Consider the following 23219-nt stretch of genomic DNA (forward strand, 5'->3'; position numbering starts at 1 on the left):
TTTTACCCTTCATTAAAAGTGAGGGTAAAAGTGGTTAGTGTAAACATGAAAAGTGGTACTATGAATGTGGTATTTGTGGCAATTTCCCTAAAATCTATCTTATTATATAAAATTTGGTTCTTCAAAGTTGCTAATTAACAGGATCGCGACACATAGCAATTATATATTTAAGATTGTGACATGTGTTAATCTATCTCATAATTAAATATATATATACTAATATATTAACAAAAACAAATTTTATTAAAAAACTTATTATATATATTATTTAATAGTAATTTTCCTTTTTAAAATACTAAACAAAAGATAATGGCAAAAGATTATTTGATAATAATTTTTCTTCTAATATTGTAACATGTGTTTAAATATATAATGATTAAACATATATATATATAATAAGATAATAAAAACGAATTTTGAAAATACTAATTTTAAAAATTATTTAATAGTAAAAACGATTTTAAAAAATATTTAGTAGTAATTGTTTCAAAAGGTTTCCTTTTTTAAAATCTTAAAAAAATAGATTTGAAAACAATTTATTTAATATAAATTTTATTTTCTAAAATTTTAATGAAAATATAATTATAAAAGATTATATTGAGTTTAGTTCTTCAAAATTACTAATTAACATGATTGGTAGTTATATATTGGGGAAATTACATGTTTACCACTTTCATAGTACCACTTTTCATTTTTACCACCACTAATGAGACATTTTCAAAAATATATTCTTCATTAAGTGGCAAAAGACTCTTATTCTCTTGTTAATTATATATATAATAAATCATTATTTAAATAAAAAAATATAAAAATATAAAAAAATATATATAATTTTTTTTTTATGTTTTCGAATTATACTTTTTCAAATTCGAATTTTTTTATAAAACTTTTTTTTTTGATTTTTTTTGGTTTTTTTTCAAATTTCTTTTTGAAAAACGAAAATTATCTTTGAAACTATTTTTTAAATAAATTTATATACTTTTTAAGTATTTGTATATTTATTAGAATCATAAATTTCACATTCCAAAAACCCTACCCCACCTCTCAACTCTAAACCCTAAGTCTAGATTAGTTAACCCTAAGAGTATAATTGTATTTTACCCTTCATTAAAAGTGAGGGTAAAAGTGGTTAGTGTAAACATGGAAAATGGTACTATGAATGTGGTATTTGTGGCAATTTCCCATATATATTTATAAATGTGATATTTGTTAAACTATATCATAATAAAAATATATATACTAAAATAATAAAAAAAAATTTTCTTAAAAATTAGTTATAAATATTATTTAATAGTGTGTTTATTATTAATTTTACTATTATTATTATGATTATTAATATTGTTATTATTATATTTTATTATAATTTTTTGTTTTAAAAGAAACTAAAGATAGATAATTATAAAAGATAAACATTAACTTTTAAAAATAAATGTTAAACAAAAATTAATTGTAATATGATTGTGATATATGCCAATTAAAAAATTAGATTGTGTATGTGTCAATAAAAACTTCCATTATGTGAAAATAACTTCTTTTTTTCCTAAAATTTTAAATAAAAGAATTTTCTAAAAGAATTTTTTTTTCTAATCTTAACCAACTAAGATTTTTTCTTTTCTTTTAAATTGTGACTAAAGATAATTGTAAAATTTTATTTAACAGTAATTTTTACTTCAAAAATTTAATGATAAACATGATAGTAACAATTATTCTATTAACAAGAAAAATTGTAAAAACGAATTTTGAAAATTTCAAATTTTAAAAATAGTTAATATTAACTGGAAATAGTTATTTGATAGAAATTTGTTTTTTAAATCCTAGACAAAATATAATTGTAAAAACAGTATGTAATATTAATTTCCTTTTCTAAAATCCTACAAAATGAAAAAGAATATTTGATAGTTGTTTTCCTTTTTTTTTATAAAAAAAAATCCTAAACAAAAGAAATTTGTATAATATTTTTAAGTCTTAACCAAAAGAGAATTGGAAAAATGTATTTGATATAATTTTTATGAGAGTGTTTGATGATGAACATGATACTAAAAATTATATAATTAACAAAGAAGTATAAAATTAATATTGATACGATTTGTAAAAATAGCAATTTTGAAAATATTTATTTATAACTAAAAATAATTATTTGATAGCAATATTGTTTTTTCTAAAATTCTAAAGAGAAGAAAATTTTAATAAGTTATATGACAATAATTTACCTTTTCTAAAATCTTAAAAAAATTTGTAAAAGAATATTTAATATTATTTTTTATTTTTTATTTGTAAATAAAATGAAGATTTATAAAATAGAATGTTTTCCTTTTTTTTTAAATCCTAGCAAAATAAAAATTTAAAGACTTATTTAATAAAATATTAAATTAGTACATAAGAACATATATAATTTTGTCATTAATTCGATTAATATATTTAACTTTTATTTCTTTTTACTTTTTATTTCTTATTTCAGATTGTGTTCAATTTAACTGTTTATGTATAGTATTTTCTCTAATCTTAGTATAAAGTTTATAACAACTCATCTATGCACCATACTATAAAAAAAACAAATGTTAACTTGAACTTATGTGTAAAAATGAGTTTTAGTTATAAAATAAATCTAAAACAACATATGCAAAAAACAATCATAATTAGGTTAAGACCCGCGCCTTGCGGAGGATGAACATTATATATATATATATATATTGTTTTATATATTATATGTTTATAACATATTATGAAATAATACATATATTGAATAATTAAAAAGTCATTATCTACTACTTATATAATTAAATAGGTGCGAACATATAAATAAATTTTATAAATCGAAAAAATATTTTTTCTATTTGATATGATATATAATTAAATTTAAAAGATAGTAACATATATATGGTATCTTTTAATATTAATATTTATTAGATGATGTTTTTTGCTCATATTTTTTTTATCATTTGTATCTTTTATAGTAAAAAATCTAAATTAGTGATAACAAAATTTTTACTGTAAGATTAATGGTTTAAGTAATTTATAATATTTAAAAAAATTAAGTTGTCAATATTGTTTCAAATGTTTTATCAAAAAACTGTTCAAAGTAAATTTCAAAATTAAGATATTTATGTATTTTTATAGGGCATATAGTTTAATTTAAAATGATACATATATTTATATATCTTTTATTTTTGATACATATTAAATGAGACTTTCAACTTATATTATTTTTTATTTATTTGTATCATGTCATAACAAAAGTCTTAAATGATATATCACAAAATTTGAATGTGAAACTTTTAACAGTTTTAGTAATTTATACTCATTTTTAAAAATTCAAAATATAATATATAAATAATTTTTTTAAATTTTTATTATATGGTTACTATGATTGTTTAATTTATTTTAATAGCTTAAAATTCAACAAATATAATTATAATACACACTTATTTTTATCAAATCTTTATTATTCAAAGTCATTAATTGTCATATATACTATAGCCACATTAGGCAATTCCGTAATCTTATTTAAGGAAATAATAAAGCACATTAATAATGTGTTTATTGTGGTTTAATAAAAAGCTTATTATATAATTAGATGGACCAATCTATTTCTTTAAAGATTCTAAGAATTATTCTAGTGATGACACGTAGCTACAAAAAAATGTTGCAATGCTTCTCAAAGAATATATAGGGGATACTATAATAAAATAATTTTTTTATTTTATGTTTTTTATTAAATTAAAACATCAAACAAAACCCGTTGCGTTGTAACGGGCTCATATCTTGTACTATATAAAAGTCGAGGCTATAAGCCATTGGGAGCGCTCACGTAGGATTTAAAACAACCAATCATAGTATAACAAATCATATTTTCGATTAGCGATTTTTAAAAATGTTAATATTACCAAAAAATGTTTATTTCAAACAAAATATTAATCAATATCAAATAAGGTAAATTTACAAAAATATAAATACTATATTAAGTTAACATAATGTTTAATATTTTTTGAAAATTAAAAAATAAATAACGAAAATAATAATTGATTTAAAAATACAAGACTTTCAAACAAGTATAGCTATATAAATCTAAATTTAAATGGGAAAATTACATGTTTACTACTTTTATGGTACCACTTTTCATTTTTACCATCACTAATGAGACATTTTCAAAAATACCTTCTTCATTAAGTGGCAAAAGACTCTTATGCCCTTGTTATTTATGTATATAATAAATTATTATTTAAAATAAAAAATAAAATAAAATAAAATGAAATAAAATAAAATAAAATAAAAAAAAGAAAAAATTTAATTTTTTTATGTTTTCGAATTATATTTTTTCAAATTCGAACTTTTTTATTAAAAAAAAAATTTGAATTTTGAATTTTTTTTGAAAAACAAAAATTATGTTTGAAACTATTTTTTAAAAAAATTTTATATATATTTTTAAGTATTTATATATTTATTAGAATCCTAAATTTCAAATTCCAAAAACCCTACCCCACCCCTCAACTCTAAACCCTAAGTCTAGATTAGTTAACTCTAAGGGTATAATTGTATTTTATCCTTCATTAAAAGTGAGGATAAAAGTGGTTAGTGTAAACATGAAAAGTGGTACTATGAATATGCTATTTGTGGAAATTTCCCATAATTGTATTCAATAACGAAACATAATCAATATATTTTATATTTTAGGATTATATTTTATAAGTTAGCCAATAATATTTATTTCAAAAATTCTATTCAACTATTCCGATAACATGGTTAACTCAGTTTTCATATATGATAATACATAACAAGGGCATAAGAGTTTTTTGCCACTTAATGAAGAAGGTATTTTTGAAAATGTCTCATTAGTGGTAGTAAAAATGAAAAGTGATACCGTGAAAGTGGTAAACATGTAATTTCCCTTATAAGATTCTAAAAACATGTATTTGTATACCTTTCTCAAAAAAGAAACATGTATAGTAATGATAGTTTTATATTATCTATTTATGTGTCTTAAAATATTTTAGTTCTAAAAAATAAGGTATACATTTTACATCGTGAAGTCATATAGTTTTTTTTTTAAATGTATAAAGAAAAGAAAAAAATAGTTTTACAATTTATAATAATTAGACAAGTATATAATTTTTTTTTCCTGCAACAGACAAGTATATACTTTCTAAAATGAATAGTTGGAAATGTTGTAAAAGATCTTGAAAATTAGCACTATTTTAGTTAAAAGTAAATTAAACATTTAAATATTTTTGTACTGTTTGTCTTTTAAACATTCAACCCTCTACATACGTTCAATACACTCCGTAAAATGATCTTTAGACTCTGTCTACTTACTTTTAAATTATTTTCATAAAACTAAAATTTAATAAATTAAAGGAAATAATAATGACAGGTATATAAATCCTTTATATACTAAAGCACAAGTCACTTAACAAATCAAATTTTGACAAATGGAAAATGTTTTATTTAAAAAATAAGAGTTTGATTAAAATAAATTCATCATCCCTAATTTTTAGCAACTTCATCCTAAATTTTCTTAAATATCACATTCACGTTGTTGAATTGTCATGGTTCATGATTTCAAACCGTTTTTTTTTCATATATAAAATTTAATCTCTAATTTACTTTCTGCTTTCTTTCCCCCTTTTTCTACCATCTCCATTATCAGTTGTGCTCTCTACGATTCTTCATATATATTTTTGGAGCAATTTAAAACTTTTTTATTTATTGCATGGATTATACTTCAAAATACATTATCAACAAAATTTTAGATAGATACAGTGGAATTATGGGAAGAGGCTGATACTGGTACTTTGATTTTGAAAAAATTCAATTTTACAGATCATGGAGTTAACAGTTTGGAAAGATGGGATGGAGTATAGATAAAGTTATTCTCGTGAAAAGCCAATAACTACACTCATGCAGTAAATTTGCAGTCGCTTCAAGGGGGACTAAAGATACAAGCATCGGTTTTGGCCAGACAAAAAAAGGTTAGCATGTGTTCCACTCTTAAGTACTTTTCTTTGGTTTGTTGATTAATTTTTTCTTTGCTGGTGTGTTTCAAAAAAAATGTGTTTGATAAAATATTTCCTTTGCTGGATCAGTTGTTTTTCAATATTCACCAATGCAATTGATTTCACCAACGAAACTATTGCTGGACGTATGAGGGAACCTGCATTTATGAATCCAGAGGTGAATTTACTTTAATTATTTTTTGTAACTGAAATTTAATTAATTAATACAATTCATTATAGCTAAATAAAAATCAAACAAAAGTTGTCAGTTTTAATTTTTAAATTAAAAAACTATTAGAATAAAAGTTGTGGGTTAATTTTTAATTTTTAAAAATTTGTGGGTTAATTTTGTTTAAATGTGTGCTTTCTAAAAAACATATGTTAGGTGAATTAACATAAAATGTCACTGAATTATTTTTTTAAACTGTAAAATAAAAGGAAAATAAATTTATTAGATTTATCATATTTAAAGTTACATTAAATTAAATTAAGTATTTATTATTCAATAAGAAATTATCGAGTAAATTAAAGTCTCAAATAAAGTATATTTTAACTATATTTTATATTATTGAACTTTCAAAAATAAATAAAATATATTTCAATGAAGGTGCCTCTAAAATTATGTGATGTTCATATAATATTTTAAATAATATCTATTCTGATTGAAAATTATGACTTTTTATCAAATAATTTTACAAACAGTAAATTAACCCATGCGTAGCATGGGGGTTACACTAGTAGCTACTAATTCGAGAACGTTCAAAATGACAGAATCATAAATTATTAACTGAACTATACAATAATTCAAAAATAATTGACAATTATTACACCATTGATTCCAATCATAGGAGTAGAAGCCTTGAAGTAAGGATTCATCGAGTAAAGTTTGAAGTAGTAGTCTTTGTGAAAACTATGTCTATAAGATTTTTAAAAAGGGTATTTTGTGAAAAAAATGTTTCAAATGGATTAAGCAAAGTATGCTTCACATTCTTTTGTCTCGATTCAAGGAGTGTCCCATTTGTTGATATAGGGGCGGAGGTCCGCGCAAACGCGGGGTTATAGACAAATTAAGGTGATGTAATACTCTAAGTAGGATGTTGCAGAATCTCTCATCGTCTTCTTCTAAACCTGCAAAAGTATGTTTCGTAAAAGAGACTGTCTTATCATATTTAGTTTGGTTGACAGGAGAGAAGCAGTGATAGTGTGTGTGGTCGTATTTATATAAGGAAGTCGTATCACATGCATGTTGTTTGTGGCAAGCCATTGAAAGCTTCTCTAGAGATGATATTGGCAGTGGTGTTTGTTAAGCTAATGTGCCTGTTTGGACAGTGACAAAAGCAAGAAAGGCAAAAAGAGGCCGTCTACTAAAGAAGTCGAACATGGCAAGTCTGAACCCATAAATGGTAAAGAAAAAACTTTCACCAGAAATGAAAAAAAAAACTGCTTTTATCTCATTTTTCCTACTACTTCCCACTATTTAGTATAAGCAATTTTACGGGGTAGGAGCATCAACAGAAAATGAAAAAGCGAAAAAAACAGAAAAGTGTAAAGATATGTGAAAACAAACAAAAATAGATATGAAATTGATGTTACTTTCTAAGGGCAAAGAAACAGTTCCCGGTCTTAGGTACTAAAGCTCCTCTTTGCTTCAAAGCTCACCGCACTTGTTCTCAAGAGAAACCTTCTCTCTAGTTGCGTTTATGCTCAAGCTGTGCGCAGCATCAACTAATCTACCTAACAACCATTTTCCACCACATCAACTGGTTTAGAAACAGATTCATTCTCATCAACCTTGACATCACCGGTAGTTTAAGCAGCTGGAGGAGATTCCTTATGAGCCGGATCAGCAGTTTCAGATTTCTTTTTCTCATCCTCTGTACTATTCTCCTCACTTACCTGTTGATTTAGTTCATTAAGATGTTAGAGGAAAGACTTAGAGTTGTACGCTTACTCAAAATATTTATAGTTATTTTACTGCTCTTACCTGTTTATGGGTTTGATGTTGCTTCGCTTTCTTCTCCAAGATAGTCTTCTGTCGAACCTCATAGAAAGAAAAGTCATTCGAAATGCAAATCTTGCTCGTATGCTCCTTGAAAATTTTCACAATTCAAACCTTGCTCCAACTTGACCTATAACACAAGCCCACAAAAGAAACTTCAACATAAGAAAACCAAATCGAGAACATAACTTATATAGATGTAAAAGCTTAACAGATACTTCTTGGGTGTCTCTAGAGTTAGTAACAGGCTTGTCTTCATTTTTCTGAAGGGTAATATGTTTCAGCACACCGTTTGGAACATCCTTCACAATATGCCGCAGCAAGCTTCTTGCCTCATGTTTCAGCAGTCTGCTCCTTAATCTCTACGCTATCTCTGAATTTTCATCATGTATAGGAACAAAAAAACATGATTGAAATAATAAAAGTATATATGTAATCAGTGGGAATTAAAGTATGTCACTTGACTTAATATTTTAAAGAATTTGCGAAGGAGAAGATGATCCATAGCCACCATTCTGATCAAATATCTTGCACACTCATACTCCAATTGGATCACACCATAAACAAATACTCTATGTTTATTCAAGTATCATTTAGTGTATGTGTGTGCGTTTTCTAAACTGAGAGGTTCAGAGACTGATAAAATTAAAACATAATCTTACATGAGCTCCATCCTCTTGAGCTTGCATAGACCTGGACATGGCTTGGACTCGCACTGAAGATCTATTGAGACGCTCCCTCTAGAGATTCCCCATTTAGCTCTTGGCTGACCAACTCAAGTATTAAATATTGTTTCTGAGCTAAAGATCACTATAAATACAAACAATTAAGTTTAGAGGTTTTAGCTCACCTTGTATTTTTCTGCAGGAGCTCGAGTACTGATCTGTGGATTTGGGGTGATATGTGTTCTCTCTCTTCTTCATATACTTCATTGTGCATGATACAAAGGGTCCCACTCTTGAAGAAAGCGAAGGAAAATGTTGTAAAAAGGTTTATCTTCTTAACTTCATTTTTCAGTACTGCTTCTGACTTGAAGCTGTGAACAGCAGACGTATCAACCACATGTGTTGTCATTCCCTCACAAGTCTGTGTTTCAAAATATCATCGTAAGTTTGTCAAAGAGGAAAAATAATTCTTTAACTTTACTATACATCATGTTTTGAAACAGATCATGCGTAGTAGTAGTCTGTGTCATTTTGAGATCAGCTTACTTAGGGAGACAGAAATATGTGCTAGAAAAGTTGCAAAGGAAACAGATTAAAATGGGTTTGAAATCTTGAGACGCGCCGCCATTGAAGCTTCACAAGGGAATAAACTCATGGTTGTTGTGGGGGTGACGTAAGCCTGCAAATAGGATCCAAAAGTAAGATCTCTTTTAATCAAAAGGTAACCAATTGCCAAGCAATTCATCAAGCAAGCGTAGCTTACACACTCATATGAGAGCCTATTTCTTGAGAATCTGCTTTCATAATTTTTTTTTAACAATAATATCTTTCATTTATGCCTATTCCTATGAGAGCCTATTTCTTGAGAATCTGCTTTCATATTTTATTTTGAACATGATCCGTCTATGCTAGCTTATGTATTTTTGGCTATGCTAATTGCTAAGTTTATGTCAAACATTATTTTAAACTTTTGTTATACTGAACTTCAGAACGTAAATGTTTGCAATGTCAAACTTATGTTAAGTGTTATTTTGAAAATGTGTTATATATAAAATTATGATATAAAGTTGTGTGTTATAACTATAACATGTTTTTTCTTATAATTTGCATGTTAGTATTACTAAGAACTTAATATAACTTAAAATTTTAAATGATTTTATCTTTGCAAATAGTGATATAAGAAAACATAGAAAGTTGATGTTAATAGTAGTTTAAAAAGTTACAAGTTACAATAATAATAAAATTTAAAATTGAAAATTAATATAGCATCAAGAATAATTTACAATCAAATATTAATGAATTTTTTTTGTTAATGAAGTCTGCCTATGATGTCTAGTAATATACCATTTATGGTATATAAGATAATTTTGTTTGTTAATGAAGTATGCCGATGAATTTTGCGATGAAGTTTGTGATGAAGTCTGTCGATGAAGTTTGTCGATGGGAAAATTTCATATTTACCACTTCTATGGTACCACTTTCATCTTTACCACCACTAAAGAGATATTTTCCAAAATACATTATTTATTATGTGGCAAAATTATACCATTGTTCTATATATATAATAAATTATTATTTAAATAAAAAAATATTTTTTTAATGAATTCGAATTATACATTTTTAAATTCAAACTTTTTTATAAATTTCTTTTTTTTTCAAATTTTCTTTTGAAAATCGAAAATTATGTTTGAAATTATTTGTTAATTTTTTTTTAATATTTTTTAAGTATTTATTTATATATTTATTAGAATCCTAAATTTAATATTCGAAAAACCCTACCCCACCCCAACTCTTAACTCTAAACCCTAAGTCTAGATTAGTTAACCTTACAGGTAGAATTGTTTTTTAACTTTCATTAAAAGTGAGGGTAAAAGTGATTAGTGTAACATGAAAAGTGATACTATAAATGTGGCATTTGTGGCAATTTCCCTTTGCCGATGATGTCTAGTGCAACAGATTCATATCTGAAAATATTGGAAATTTAAAGAAATTTGCATATAAGAAAAGTTAAAAACAATTTCAAATATGAATTTTTTTAGAAACTAGAACTTTTGCAATTACAATAAAAACATACAATCACATTGGTTTGAATCTGTAGTTTTATTTGGCTATAAATGTAATATACCAATTTTGGTCTATAAGATAATTTATTTAACTATATATGTGACTAAGAATAATATTAAAATATGATTAAATCAAATAAGGTTATTTGAATTATTTTCTTAATAAACTCATAGAGAGATATCAAAATGTACATCAAATAAGCAAACAAATAAAAGTTCATGTAGATATTATATCGAGAAGCGAACTGTCTCAATTGCATTCTCGAAATGAGAAAAAATGTTCGTATAGATTCTGAAGTGTACAAGGGTTTAGTGTTAACATCATAGGAACTCTAAAACCCCAACATCATATAAACAGATTACTCTGTTAAAATGTTCGGTGTATAAAATTTGTTGACCAAAAACGTTTAGCCTTCCTCTCCATGTACATGTTCTTACTTTGGATTTTTCTCTTCAAGATGCAATTTTTTTGTGGATACTTGGGGTATCAGATGCATAATGTAGCTGTGGACCACTCATAATTTCCTGCAAAAGAGAAAAATATAGCTTAGAAACCAAAGGCATCTTCAAAAAAATTTCTAAAAAAGGTGTTTTGTTGATTCATACATGTAGTGAAGTCGTGGACAATGGACTTTTGATGTAGATATTATTATTCCGGTTCCTTGTAGGTCGTTTGCTTCCGCCAATGTTAGTGGGGAGCATGCTTTCTTCAGCTAGTGTCTTGAGTCTGTTAAGCTCAGGCAAAACAACATTCCCCAAGTCAGGTCTGTCTTTGCGTCTTAACTCAGCACACTGTACAGCAAGTTTGGCGGCAACCAAGGCCTCTTCGAGTGGCCAGTCAGGCACAGAAGGGTCTAACATCTCAGCGAAAGTTCTGTTTTCGATTGCTCTCTCGACGTGATAAGTCAAACCCATTGGTGGCTTAGCTGTAAGTATTTGCAAAAGCATAATCCCAAACGAGTAAATGTCTGATTTAGTCCCCAACATGCCGGTCTTCTGGTATTCTGGATCAATGTAACAGAATGTTCCAGCTGTTGACGTCATTCTATATTGAGTTGCAGTGTCAGCAACCGATGGAGGGACTAGCCTGGCCAAGCCAACATCAGAGATCTTGCTGACGTAATGCTGGTCAAGCAAAATGTTTCCTGGTTTAAGGTCACGGTGCACCAGAGGCTCCGGTTTCATCTGGTGGAGGAAATGAAGACCGGTTGCGATTTCAGCAGCTATGCGAAATCTTAGCTGCCAAGAAAGGGCTGGAGAGTTTCCTCGTCTGAAAAGACAGTCGTCTAAGCTACCGTTTGCCATGTATTCATAGACTAAACATCCGTATTCCGGACATGCTCCAAGTAGGAGAACCATGTTTGGATGTCTCATAGAGGTTAACACTTCAACCTCTTGCTGGAACTGAGACCTTCCCTGTGCTGCGTCTGGTCTTAGTACTTTTATTGCCACTTGAGTAAAATCCAGTGTTCCCTTGTAAACAGGACCATAGCCTCCTTCTCCAATCTTTCGACTCGGTGAAAAATCTTCAGTGGCTTCTTCAATCTCCTCAATTATATATTTTCTGTATCTCAAATCAGTTGTTTTCACTACAGACTTGTTATTTTCCTCAATAATATGCTTTGTCTTTTGAGCTTCAAGTTCTGCTATTCTGTGAGCTGCTACTGCAGTTTCAATGGCTACTCTGCTCTTTTCTTTCTCACTCTCAGCCATTGCCATTGCTTCTTCCTTCGAAAGTCTTACCTCTTCGAGTTTACGTTCCTTATCTGCTTTCCACTTGTGTAACTCAGTAGCCTGAGCAGAGATGGATCAGATAATGAATAAGTTAGGTGTGAGATTGAATCAGAGTGAAATTAGTTTTAAACATACAAACATACCGCCTTCTTAGCAGAGATTGCTTCCTTGCATGCACTGTTATACATGTCCATTGTATGCTTTAGCTCCATTTTCAGCTTTCTCATCTCGGCTTCAATCTCATCCTGTCAGTTCTTGATTAATCAGTAGAAATTAAATTAAATTAAATTAAAAAGAACGTTTCTCATGCAAATGTGTGTGCATGCTTACTTGGGTAGATAGGGAACATGAAGGTCTCCCGGAGCTTGAAGAGAAGGCTGTATATGAAGAGCCAAGATCGATGGACTGCTTATCCGAAGAGGATGAGGTCGCAAAACTAATACGATTTTCTTCATAATCAGAGTTGACTGAGAGGCGGGGAACCTCAATATGGTCATCAAAGGAAGGGAACATAAGATCCACGCTTGGTCTTCCACTACTCACAAATGATATGTCGGAGTCTGTCATTGAGGGCTGGTATCTGCCTTCGTATCCTCTTCTCATAAAGGGAGACCTATTCAACATTATTGGTTCGGTCGCCTTTAGTTTAAACTATGGAAAAGAATGTAACAAGTTATATAGGAGGTGGTAACAAACTTACTTAATCTCTATCTGGATCTCGTCATGTATTCTATGCATTGTATGTTGCCTCCTTTCAACTGCATTTGATCACTAAGGTTAATAAAAAATCGTTTATAAAAAAAAAACTATGTGATATTTAATTAGAACAGCAAACTTATTCACATATACCATTCATATTGCTCCGCATAGTGGAGTTGGGAAGTGAAGATGTTGCAGACTTCATGGAGGAGATTTTTCCTTTAGAGATTGAATAAACTGTACAGAAACTCGGTGCCCTTTTCATGACGGTGTTTGAAACATCCGCTGCTTTGAACCTTAAAAGATTCATTTTGGATGCACCGAGTACTAGAGTCTCGATTGCATTCTTTTGAACATAATCAAGTATTCCTTTAGCCGCACTTATGTCCTCCACAATCACGTCTTGGCAGAGGACCTGTTGTTACAAGAACAAGAAGAATGACTTAAAAATGAACAGAAAAAGATAGCCAAAAAGGGGTGAAAACGCACGTCTTTTCTAGCACAATAGCAGCGGAATGGAAGAAACAATTCTGTCCCGTCATCGCCTGACCTATTTGGGTAAGACCCTGCAATTAACAACAACAGAAACATTAATTCAACTTCATGAAACAAAGGATTTAAAAATATCATTCATACCTGAATAGGGAAGAGAAGGGAACTGTTTGAGTTTGACGTGAAGAAGAGTAAGAGTCTGGCCTTTGCTAACAAGGTTGTCTACCGTCCATTTCAATGCGTTCTGACTCTCTTTGTCTCTGTCGATGGCCAATGTAATGATTTCTTCTCTTTTCTCGCCGCTTTTCATCATTGTTTTTTCACTTCCCTTGTGTGTATGGTTGGTTTATGCAACAAACAGATACTTGATGTGTTTATATATAAATTGCAACTATGTTTGAATATGCTAATTTTAGCAAATACAGCCCAACAAATCTCTCTTTCTATGTGATCAAATATACAAAGAGTGAGTGAGTGCATCTAGGTGCACTATTCCTGATGTTACAGAACTTGTTGCGTCTCTGGGTTTGACCAGATACCAACAAATATTATCTGAAAATGAAACAAACTTGTTGTTTAGTTCAAATTCGGATTCATACATGTTGACTAAAAGCCTGCCAAGGAGAGAGACTGCCATGTTTGGGTTTAGCGTTTTGACAAATATAGACAGATGAGGGAATCATGTGTTCGGTTGATTATAGACGAAACAGAAAATTAAAAAAAGGGAATTGAGTAATGCTGTTGTATGATGTAATCTTAAAAGCACATCACAGGTCAGCAATTCAAGTTTCACCACAAACCTATTATTAGAATATGCTTTTGATGCAAAGCCTTCTCTTTACCATTCATTTCGTCTCTCAGCTGTGTCTTCCAACTCAAGCTGTAACATTGTCTTCCTTCTCAAGAGGGTACGCGCCTCTAATGCAGGTGCGTTCCTTCGACGCCATGATGGTACCAGTAGTGTCTCTCCTCTTACTTTTCCTCCTATCCACACCCATCCATGGTCTTTCGGATTCCGAAGCAATCATCAGGTTTAAGAAATCTTTAGTTGTTGGCCAGCCAAATGCATTGGCCTCATGGGACGATAAAACTCCTCCCTGCACTTGGGCTGGTGTCTTGTGCAACAGAGGCTCTGTCTGGGGACTGCAAATGGAGAATTTGGAGCTTTCCGGTTCTATAGACATTGACGCATTGGCGGGTTTGACATCTTTGAGGACTTTAAGCTTCATGAACAACAAGTTTGGAGGACCACTCCCAGAGTTCAAGAAACTCTCTGCTCTCAAGTCGCTTTATCTGTCCAACAATCAATTCGAAGGAGAGATACCAATGAATGCTTTTGAAGGTATGGGGTGGCTGAAGAAGATCTATTTGGCCCAAAACAAGTTTACCGGTGAAATTCCAATATCCATGGCCACACTGCCAAAGCTTTTAGAACTGAGAGTTGATGGGAACCAATTCACTGGAAAAATACCAGAGTTTGAACACAAGCTCCACATGTTAAACCTTTCAAACAATGCATTTATAGGTCATATCCCTGAGATTCTCAGCATGATGGATCCAAAGGTGTTCCAAGGTAACAAAGGCTTATGTGGAAAACCTCTGGAAACAGCATGTGATACACCTATCAATGAACTTCCTCCACAGCTTGAGGCACCACCAAAACCATCATCATCAAGGACACCTCTCGTCATAATGGCAGTGGTCACGGTGCTGATGGTAGTCATAATCATTGGCGTCATCATCTTGGTTAACCGGAAAAATAAGAATAAACAACCACCTTTGGGTTTGGAAACTAAACCATCAAGTCTACAGAAGAAAACTGGGATCAGAGAAGCAGACCAAAGCCGTAGAGATAGACAACAATCTAGCCATGGAAACGGCTCGCGCCGGGGTAAGAAGATGGATACATCAGGTGGAGGAGTGGAGAACACAAAGCTTTCATTCTTGAGGGAAGATAGGAAAAGATTTGAGCTTCAAGATTTGTTGAAGGCTTCGGCGGAGATACTTGGAAGTGGATGTTTTGGGGCATCCTATAAGGCAGTGCTATCAAGTGGAGTATCGATGGTTGTGAAGAGGTTCAAGCAGATGAATAATGAAGGGAGGGAAGAGTTTCAAGAGCACATGAATAGACTTGGGAGATTAAGACACAATAATCTGCTTCCCATTGTTGCTTATTACTATAGAAAAGAGGAAAAACTATTGGTATGTGATTTTGCTGAGAGAGGAAGTTTGGCTGTTAATCTTCATGGTAAGAATTTTTATTATTATTATTATGCTAAAGTTTTATTGTTGCTTAAGGAGTCAAGTTTTTGTTGTATTAGGTAATCAATCGTTAGGAACACCAAGTTTGGATTGGCCAACAAGATTGAAAGTTGTGAAAGGAGTGGCGAGGGGACTGTTATATCTCCACCAAGATCTACCTGGCCTAATGGCTCCACATGGTCATCTGAAATCCTCCAACGTTCTCCTCACCAAAAACTTTGAACCTCTTCTCACAGACTATGGCTTAATCCCTATGATCGACCAAATGAAGGCACAGGAACACATGGTGGCCTATAAATCCCCAGAGTATTTGCAACACCGACGTGTCACCAAGAAAACTGATGTATGGGGGCTTGGCATACTCATTTTGGAGATCCTAACCGGAAAATTCCCAGCCAATAACTTGCAAAATGGTAACAAGAATGAGGAGGATTTAGTAAGTTGGGTTAACTTGGGTTTCCAAGGGGTATGGGCGCCGAGTTTGTTTGATAAGGAGATGGGCAAGACAAGCCATTGTGAAGGACAGATTGTCAGTCTCTTGAAAATCGGTCTGAGCTGTTGTGAACCGGACGTGGAGAAAAGGTTGGAGATAGGAGCGGCCGTGGAGAAGATTGAGGAGTTGAAAGAGCAACAAGGGGATAGCGAAGACTTCTACTCAACGTATGTGAGTGAAACTGATGGAAGGTCATCTAAAGGAGCGTCAACCGAGAGCATCAACGTGTAGTAAACAAGAGACCAGCGGTCGCTTTTGTGCTGTGTAAAAAAAATGAAAAATCAAAAGATTTATGTACATTTCTATCTGTGGAACTGCTTTAGATCTAAGCTGGATCTGTGTTATTATAGCGCATAATGTATCTGCAACACAAATGTATGAATATTACACTTGATCATGACATGATTTCTTTCACATATTCATATATGCCATGGCATTGTAAACATACATGCTCATTGTCCAGGACTTAGGGAAAATAAACTAAATTCGCAACCATTAACCATGAGGTATCAATACAACTTAAAATGTATTAAAGCTATTCTCAAGAAATGAGAGAAGAATGAGGGTCAAAGTCAACATAACCAACATCGAAGAGACAGAGACCTTCAGATGGAGCCGGAGGAGCTGTGGCTCGTCTGCATGAAGCTTCTACAAGTTTTAACAATGCATCATTTTCCGCGCCAGCAGCAGCTTCTCGTATTGATGTTGCTACAAGAACTCGAACCATCTGAAAATCGGGGGTTGGTAGATTTTTTAGGCCATGCAGACAATGGGATGAGGCTTAATAAAAGGCATAGAGAAAAATTACCTTCCGGAGAAATCGGTTAGCGACAAGCTCAACGCACATCACTCTCCTTCCTTCCACATACTCCTGTTAAAGAACGGCACTATTCATCTCATGTTGGAAGCATAATGTACTAAAAATGTTGAACAGCTAATATACAAGTTTACAACAGAAGAATACAAAGCTTTTAGCCAAGTCTGGAAGTGGCATTTTGAGAGCATAGAATATAAGACTTACAGGAGAGGGCAATCTAATCTCGGCTGCCCGTGCATGGTACATGAAGCATTCTGTAGGTGGACCTCTGCAACCGTCCAGAGAACACAAGTAAGAAACAGTTTAGACTACAAAAGTTATGCTTCAAATAACTAGAATAAGAGATGCCAGTAACAGTGACTTGTGTGAGCTCTTACTCGTTTCTTGCAGCTTTTAGATCACGAGCAAACATCTTGTAGGATAATAGTTTTCCTTGAAGCTGCTGTAAAAGTTGATCAACCTTGCTTACACTAAAGTCACTTGGTTTTGCTCCATCCACCTCTTCTGTTTCAAGCTCATCGTCCTTCTCGCCTACTCCTTCAGTATTCTCTTCACTTAAGAGCCCATTTCTTTGCTTTCCTAGGTTTTCATCAAAGATTAAGTTCTCACGATCTTTGCCACTCCCGCACGCATGATCCAAGGGAAAGATATACAAATAGCGCCTCCATTTTGCAGAAAAATTCGGATGAAATTCTCGGGAAACCTGTAGTTTCATTTCACAAAATGCGATTTAAACTTTCTTGTTTTTGCCATTAAAAGAAACAAGAAACAAAACTATACCTTGGAGACTGACACAACCCTAAGTTTCCCGGAAGCATCTTTATTGATAGCATCTTCTATATCAATGGGTTCAATGTCTTTTCTCCAGGTATCTAAGAGAAAATCTTAAAATTAGACAATCATCTCGTAATAACCTATTCTCACGAGCAAACAGATGCAAAGGTTCTTCTCTTACTTATTGAAACTAGATTGTTAAGAGTGTTGACGTACAGAAAGAACAAACTTGATTAAGAGCAGACACTCCTTTGTCGGTTCTTCCCGCAACAAGTACACGTCCTTCTAATGGTTTACATTTTTTCTTCAGAAGTTGGGCTTTCTTTTCATCCACAAATTCCCCCAGAGACTTCTCTACTACACTTTAGAAACCACAAGAGTCATTTTTTTCAGGAACATTTGATGCTTTGGCTTCTAAACTTCAATGCCTCATTTATGTTTTCACTGATTCTCAATATTAAAAAATCATAAAGATGACTTACCTCTGAACAGTGTGCAAGTCAGGCTGTTTCTGCCATCCATCAAAGGAAGCTCCATTGTATGAAAGAAGTATCTTGAAGTTTACTCTTTCCCACCTCCCCGTCCTCCCATCTTTTCTACCGCAAGTCTCCAACTCAGTTTCAAGAGGCAGCCCTTCTCTTTCCCCATCATCATGGGCCAAAATCTTCTGAAGCAGGAACAAAGGTTAATTAATTTAATTCATCTTTAAACATACTACTAGTAACTGGTAGCTAAAAGATACTAACATTGGGCTCAAACAAGTTCAGGACTGAAAGCTTTCTCGCCACTGCATTTGAGTAGAAATCAAGAACATGTTGCCATGGCCTATCATACATAAACCAGAATGTCTCTCTGCCAACATTGTTTTCTCAGTTCAGTGTCCACAAGAGTCAATCCTCGAGAACAACATAGCTAAACTGGTGACGAAAGATAATGATTAATTCAAACCTGGTGTTCCAGCGAGCTTTGCTGCAGGCATCTCCGTGGTGGTAATGAGCGTAGACTCTGCTCGCCATCACCGATATTGATTGACCTAGCCTGGTGGTGTTAGTACAATGTACGAGGAAAGCTTATATGGGTTTATTGTCATGATGATTGTTCGGGCTGACTCGGCCTCCAAACTGGCAAAGCCCATAAACGCTTAAGCCCAACTGTAATATAATTTAAAGTTTTTTTTTTAGGAGAGGGGAGAGGATGAGTTTTTCAGTATAATTCACTATAATAGTGTGTGTGATACTTCCACTGTTTTAAAAGATTTAAGCGGTGGAAGCGCCGTATTTTATTAGTTAAGGTTTTAAAGGTTTTTAAGGGAGCAAGGTGAACTTTTCCCATTGTTCACACAGCTCAGGAGTTTGAACCCCAGACTCTACCATTTCTTGTAGATTATATGAAATTAAGTCTTGGAGAAGAACGATTTATTAATGTAAACTACAAAAAAAAGGTTTAGAAGGAAGTTTCAACATGGTGCAAATAAATCTGGTTAGGAATGAATTTTCATAAGACGACTCAGATGATGCAGTTAGGCGTAGATCTTCATAAGACATGTAGTATTGTCAGTTGTTGATTGTCTATGTAATATTTCTTATTAATGTAATATCATAATAAATCAGCGTTAAAAAATATTTAAGTCTAAAAAATCAATTCAAACCTATCGCGTTGCAAATATAAAGCTAATTTAAACTTTTGACAAAAATTCATTTTTCAATATGCTTTGATATTCTTTTATAAGCAACTTAAATTTTAAAATAATCAAATGTTATAATTGAAAACAAATAATTTAAGAGAACACAACTTATTCTAAACAAAGTCAAACATCTTACGGTTTGGATTTTGGCAAAACATGTTTTATATAAGAAGAATTCACATTTGTAATTTGAAATATAATTCATTAATTAATGATTAAAAATAAAATACATCACTAATTCACATTTCCACATTTGGTTTGTTAATGCATTAATCAAGAGTATTGAAATAATATCTCGATATCTCTAGTTTCAATATTAGAACAAGAATGAATTTGATCTCAAAATAATATTATCTAAACTAGAATATATATTTTTTGGATAGGTCCTAATCCAGACGTGTTTAAGCTGAAAACAATTATATGTTAATTAGGCTTAACCTGAACAACCCAGTTTTCGGGTTTGTATAACTAAATTAAGATGCAATATACTACAAGAAAACATATGTTTAAGGATGACATATGTCGTAACTCAATATTCGACGTAATTTTGTGAGTTTGCGACGTTTAGTAAGAAATTCGTCATAATATATTTGTCTTAAATCAGACCTAAAGTTACAAGGCTTGTATTTATCTCTAAACTAGAGGCCGGGTTCGAATGTTGTTTTCTCTTATGAATTCAATTAGTTTAATTGTTCCATTTTTTAGTTGTTAATCTAATCGACATAAACTTAATAGTTCTTGACAATTAAAAATTGAGAGTCCTGACCTAATAATGAATTTTATGAGTACATGTTAGGATAACTCAGACTTGGAGTCCTTAGCTTCTAGGTCACGTTAATGCACTTTTGAATAAACAATAAATTAAAGTTTTTTAAATATTCTTGGTAGAAGAAATGTAAATTTACCTTTGTCTTTAAATGGTAAAGTAAACAATAACATATTCTTCTTTTTTTTACCTATGAGCAATATAATCGACAAATTTCTCCACTTTTATAAAGTAGTAACAATTCTTGCATAGATGATTTATGTTTTGGAGGTCGCAATTTCGTGAGGGGTTTGAGTCTGACAATGTTCTTTAGATATCTGTCCTCCAGCAGAATAGGATAAACACCGAGTGTTTTTTTAATCTTTCTCAAGCAATGATCCGGTGTAGATAAGTGTGTGTTTCCAGTCTAGGGTATAGTAATGCAGCCGTAGTAAGGATAGTAAGTGGAGGAGGATTACAAATATTGTCGAGACTCTCTTCCCGTTGACGACAAAACCTATGGGTCGTGGTTTACATGTGAGATAGATAGACATATGATAAATGTCAAGAACAAGACTGACATTTCTGGTGCAAAACCTTCCCGCTGCAAGAATCTATATCTAGTGTATAGATAGATATATGAGACTACAAATAAATTTTCATTTTCTCATTTATATTGCCAAAACAAATATTATTTATTAAAACTGTATGGATATGTTTGTTTATTTAGTTTTGTCTTGCTTTCATTTTCCCGACTCAGGCCGCACAACTTTTAGAATCATATACCAGGAATACCTTTTGGTAAAAATTGATAATATAAAATATGTGGAACATGTTCATAACCTTCTTTGGTCCAGGAGTGTTAGAAAACTCAGAATCGCTACAAGTGCTCGTTAAGCCCCCATCTCTTTGCACATGGCTCCTCCTATCACGTCGTCCCCTCATCCCCAACAATAAAATCAAGATTTCATTCCTTAATGCCATATTCAGTTATAGAAATTTTTTCAGCATCTATACTATTAAAGCAGGATCCTATTGTCATAATTACCTTAGTCTGCCCTTTCCTTCACTAACATTGCATGTTTCATTAAGGACAATTAAGTAATATTAATAACAAATCTATATTGGGTCATTATTTTTGGATCCAGCCCACATCAAATCTCTCTTGGGCCATTTGGGCCTATTAAAAAATCAGATTCAATTCTCACATTTTTTTTTCTTTGGGCCATTGAGTCCAAGTTCAAATAAATTTTTTTTCAACTATTCTTAATTATTATTTTTTCTTTTCTTAATATAATTTAAGCATTCATAAAAATAATTGATTTTTTTATTGAAAAGTATAAATCTTTATTAAAAGTATATAATTTTTTAATTAAAATATTAACCCCATATAAAATTAATTTATCAGAGTTATACCAATTTAATTCATTAAAAAATAAAGTTTAATTTTTAAAACATAAATAGTCATTTAAAATGAAATACGATAAATAAAGAAAATTTTTTTAAGTCTTTTATAAAATAAAACACAAATATATCAAAATGTGACATTTACTAAATATTTGTCAATTGAAAAAAAAACAAAAATAAACCCGCGCTTTGAAAGCGCGGATCAAAATCTAGTTTACTTTTATAATTTATTGCCTAAACATTTATGGACAGTTTTGTTCCCATAATTATTAGTTATGTCAAAATTATGTGAAAAAAGAAAAACCTCAAATTATAATGGCACATACCATGAATTGTTTCTGTTTTCCAACTTTTTCGAAAATATTTTTCATTTTTCAATATAAATATTCATAGAAAAATACAGTTTAAATGTATTTTTAAAAATAATTAAATAGGTCTAAATGGATATAAAAGACCAATATAATTATCATGGTCTAAATAGGCAACCTTATTAGTTCTAAAAATTTAATAGGTTTTAACATTTTAAAAGTTTAAATGAGACATGCTTAAATATAGTGGATTTACTTATTTTAGTATCTCTAACAACGCATTTGACATATTTTATATTAGATCTTCATAATGTAAAATCGTCAAAATCTAGTCAAAAGATAAAAATAGTTTAGTAGAATAGATTTTTGCTGGAAGAAGTAAAATAAAATGTTAACTAAAACAAATCAAACTATTGTTCTACAATTTTTAAAAATCAATGCTGTCAATCTGTATACGATGACAAAATCATAGCCAAACCAAACTATATGCCTGAAGATTTAAGTACATTTAAGTAAGATATGCAACAACTGCATCGGGAAGAGACCAAGGTAAGAAGTAAAATCAAAACTTCATGCATATACTAAACAGAGCCATCTCTAGAAGATCTTTTGGTTTGACCTTAATCTTGTTCTTTCCGTGAAACTTCCTTCGAGCATCTACAGCTTCTTTGTAGAGGAAAGAAAAGACACTTCAACCATCTTGAAAATCGATTAAAAAAAACAAAACATCTTGAGGGTTTCAAGAAAACCTGAACCCATCAATGATCTCTCTCCTTTACTACGAAAAACGCATTGGCTGCCTCATCAAATAGCTGGAGATTCATTGATAACTCAGTGAATTATAATGTTTCAGTGTTCAAACTTCAAAGTATGTACCTCATGAAGGCCTTTCTTAATCACATTCTCTCTAGACACTACAAGAAAACAACGGTATTCTGACGGACGTTCCGACGGAAAATGAAATCCTCGGAAAATCCCGAGGAATTTCCGAGGATATTCCGAGGAAACACAAAATTTGGTTTCCCCGGAATTTCCTCGGAATATACCGACGGAATTCCGAGAAAATATCATTCTGTCGGAATATTCT

At 31.2% G+C, this 23219-nt stretch overlaps 4 protein-coding genes and 1 long non-coding RNA gene across 7 annotated transcripts; 1 reads left to right on the forward strand and 4 right to left on the reverse strand.

Annotated features, from left to right (window-relative positions):
* Window positions 1-7434: 7434 nt before the first annotated feature.
* On the reverse strand, window positions 7435-9193 carry LOC111213944. The gene is made up of 4 exons (XR_002663495.2): window positions 8840-9193; window positions 8208-8755; window positions 7975-8119; window positions 7435-7886 (listed from the first exon to the last, which is right to left on the reverse strand). It is a non-coding gene; the product is annotated as an uncharacterized LOC111213944 (long non-coding RNA).
* Window positions 9194-10475: 1282 nt separating this feature from the next.
* Window positions 10476-13019, reverse strand: LOC125577276 (U-box domain-containing protein 34-like). The gene has a single exon (XM_048738574.1). It carries the CDS (start codon window positions 12434-12436, stop codon window positions 11318-11320), a length of 1119 nt encoding a protein of 372 aa, XP_048594531.1. The 5' UTR covers window positions 12437-13019; the 3' UTR covers window positions 10476-11317.
* On the reverse strand, window positions 12577-13955 carry LOC106418776 (U-box domain-containing protein 35-like). Its single transcript, XM_048737430.1, has 6 exons — window positions 13787-13955; window positions 13640-13716; window positions 13301-13565; window positions 13152-13209; window positions 12782-13064; window positions 12577-12696 (listed from the first exon to the last, which is right to left on the reverse strand). The coding sequence occupies exons 1-6, from the start codon at window positions 13953-13955 to the stop codon at window positions 12577-12579; spliced, it is 972 nt and encodes a 323-aa protein (XP_048593387.1).
* Window positions 13956-14428: 473 nt separating this feature from the next.
* Window positions 14429-17045, forward strand: LOC106418902 (pollen receptor-like kinase 1). Its single transcript, XM_048738572.1, has 2 exons — window positions 14429-15890; window positions 15964-17045. The coding sequence occupies exons 1-2, from the start codon at window positions 14456-14458 to the stop codon at window positions 16626-16628; spliced, it is 2100 nt and encodes a 699-aa protein (XP_048594529.1). The 5' UTR covers window positions 14429-14455; the 3' UTR covers window positions 16629-17045.
* LOC106349789 (tRNA pseudouridine synthase A) lies at window positions 16716-19065 on the reverse strand. Of its 3 annotated transcripts, none has more exons than XM_013789764.3 (9): window positions 18937-19065; window positions 18735-18840; window positions 18471-18652; window positions 18205-18350; window positions 17995-18086; window positions 17592-17917; window positions 17419-17482; window positions 17206-17268; window positions 16716-17124 (listed from the first exon to the last, which is right to left on the reverse strand). In XM_013789764.3, exons 1-9 carry the CDS (start codon window positions 19002-19004, stop codon window positions 16939-16941), a joined length of 1233 nt encoding a protein of 410 aa, XP_013645218.2. In that variant the 5' UTR covers window positions 19005-19065; the 3' UTR covers window positions 16716-16938. The 3 variants fall into 3 exon arrangements, with proteins under 3 accessions (XP_013645218.2, XP_048594530.1, XP_013645214.2); XM_048738573.1 differs by having other exon boundaries at window positions 16716-17105; window positions 18471-18655; XM_013789760.3 differs by having other exon boundaries at window positions 18471-18655.
* Window positions 19066-23219: the final 4154 nt, after the last annotated feature.

Source organism: Brassica napus, chromosome A8 (assembly GCF_020379485.1).
Source record: "Brassica napus cultivar Da-Ae chromosome A8, Da-Ae, whole genome shotgun sequence".
NCBI classification, from domain to species: domain Eukaryota; kingdom Viridiplantae; phylum Streptophyta; class Magnoliopsida; order Brassicales; family Brassicaceae; genus Brassica; species Brassica napus.

What these genes read in the sequence shown, in the direction of transcription:
- LOC125577276 (XM_048738574.1), bottom strand. Translation starts at nt 12,436, where the DNA reads ATGGCAATGGCTGAGAGTGAGAAAGAAAAGAGCAGAGTAGCCATTGAA.
- LOC106418776 (XM_048737430.1), bottom strand. Translation starts at nt 13,955, where the DNA reads ATGATGAAAAGCGGCGAGAAAAGAGAAGAAATCATTACATTGGCCATC. An exon ending in CCCTTCTCTTCCCTATTCAG is followed by an intron (nt 13,717 to 13,786) that starts GTATGAATGATA and finishes TGTTAATTGCAG; the next exon opens with GGTCTTACCCAAATAGGTCA. An exon ending in GCTATTGTGCTAGAAAAGAC is followed by an intron (nt 13,566 to 13,639) that starts GTGCGTTTTCAC and finishes TTGTAACAACAG; the next exon opens with GTCCTCTGCCAAGACGTGAT.
- LOC106418902 (XM_048738572.1), top strand. Translation starts at nt 14,456, where the DNA reads ATGCTTTTGATGCAAAGCCTTCTCTTTACCATTCATTTCGTCTCTCAG. An exon ending in TTTGGCTGTTAATCTTCATG is followed by an intron (nt 15,891 to 15,963) that starts GTAAGAATTTTT and finishes TTGTTGTATTAG; the next exon opens with GTAATCAATCGTTAGGAACA.
- LOC106349789 (XM_013789760.3), bottom strand. Translation starts at nt 19,004, where the DNA reads ATGGCGAGCAGAGTCTACGCTCATTACCACCACGGAGATGCCTGCAGC. An exon ending in AAAGCTCGCTGGAACACCAG is followed by an intron (nt 18,841 to 18,936) that starts GTTTGAATTAAT and finishes CAATGTTGGCAG; the next exon opens with AGAGACATTCTGGTTTATGT. An exon ending in GACTTGCACACTGTTCAGAG is followed by an intron (nt 18,351 to 18,470) that starts GTAAGTCATCTT and finishes TGGTTTCTAAAG; the next exon opens with TGTAGTAGAGAAGTCTCTGG.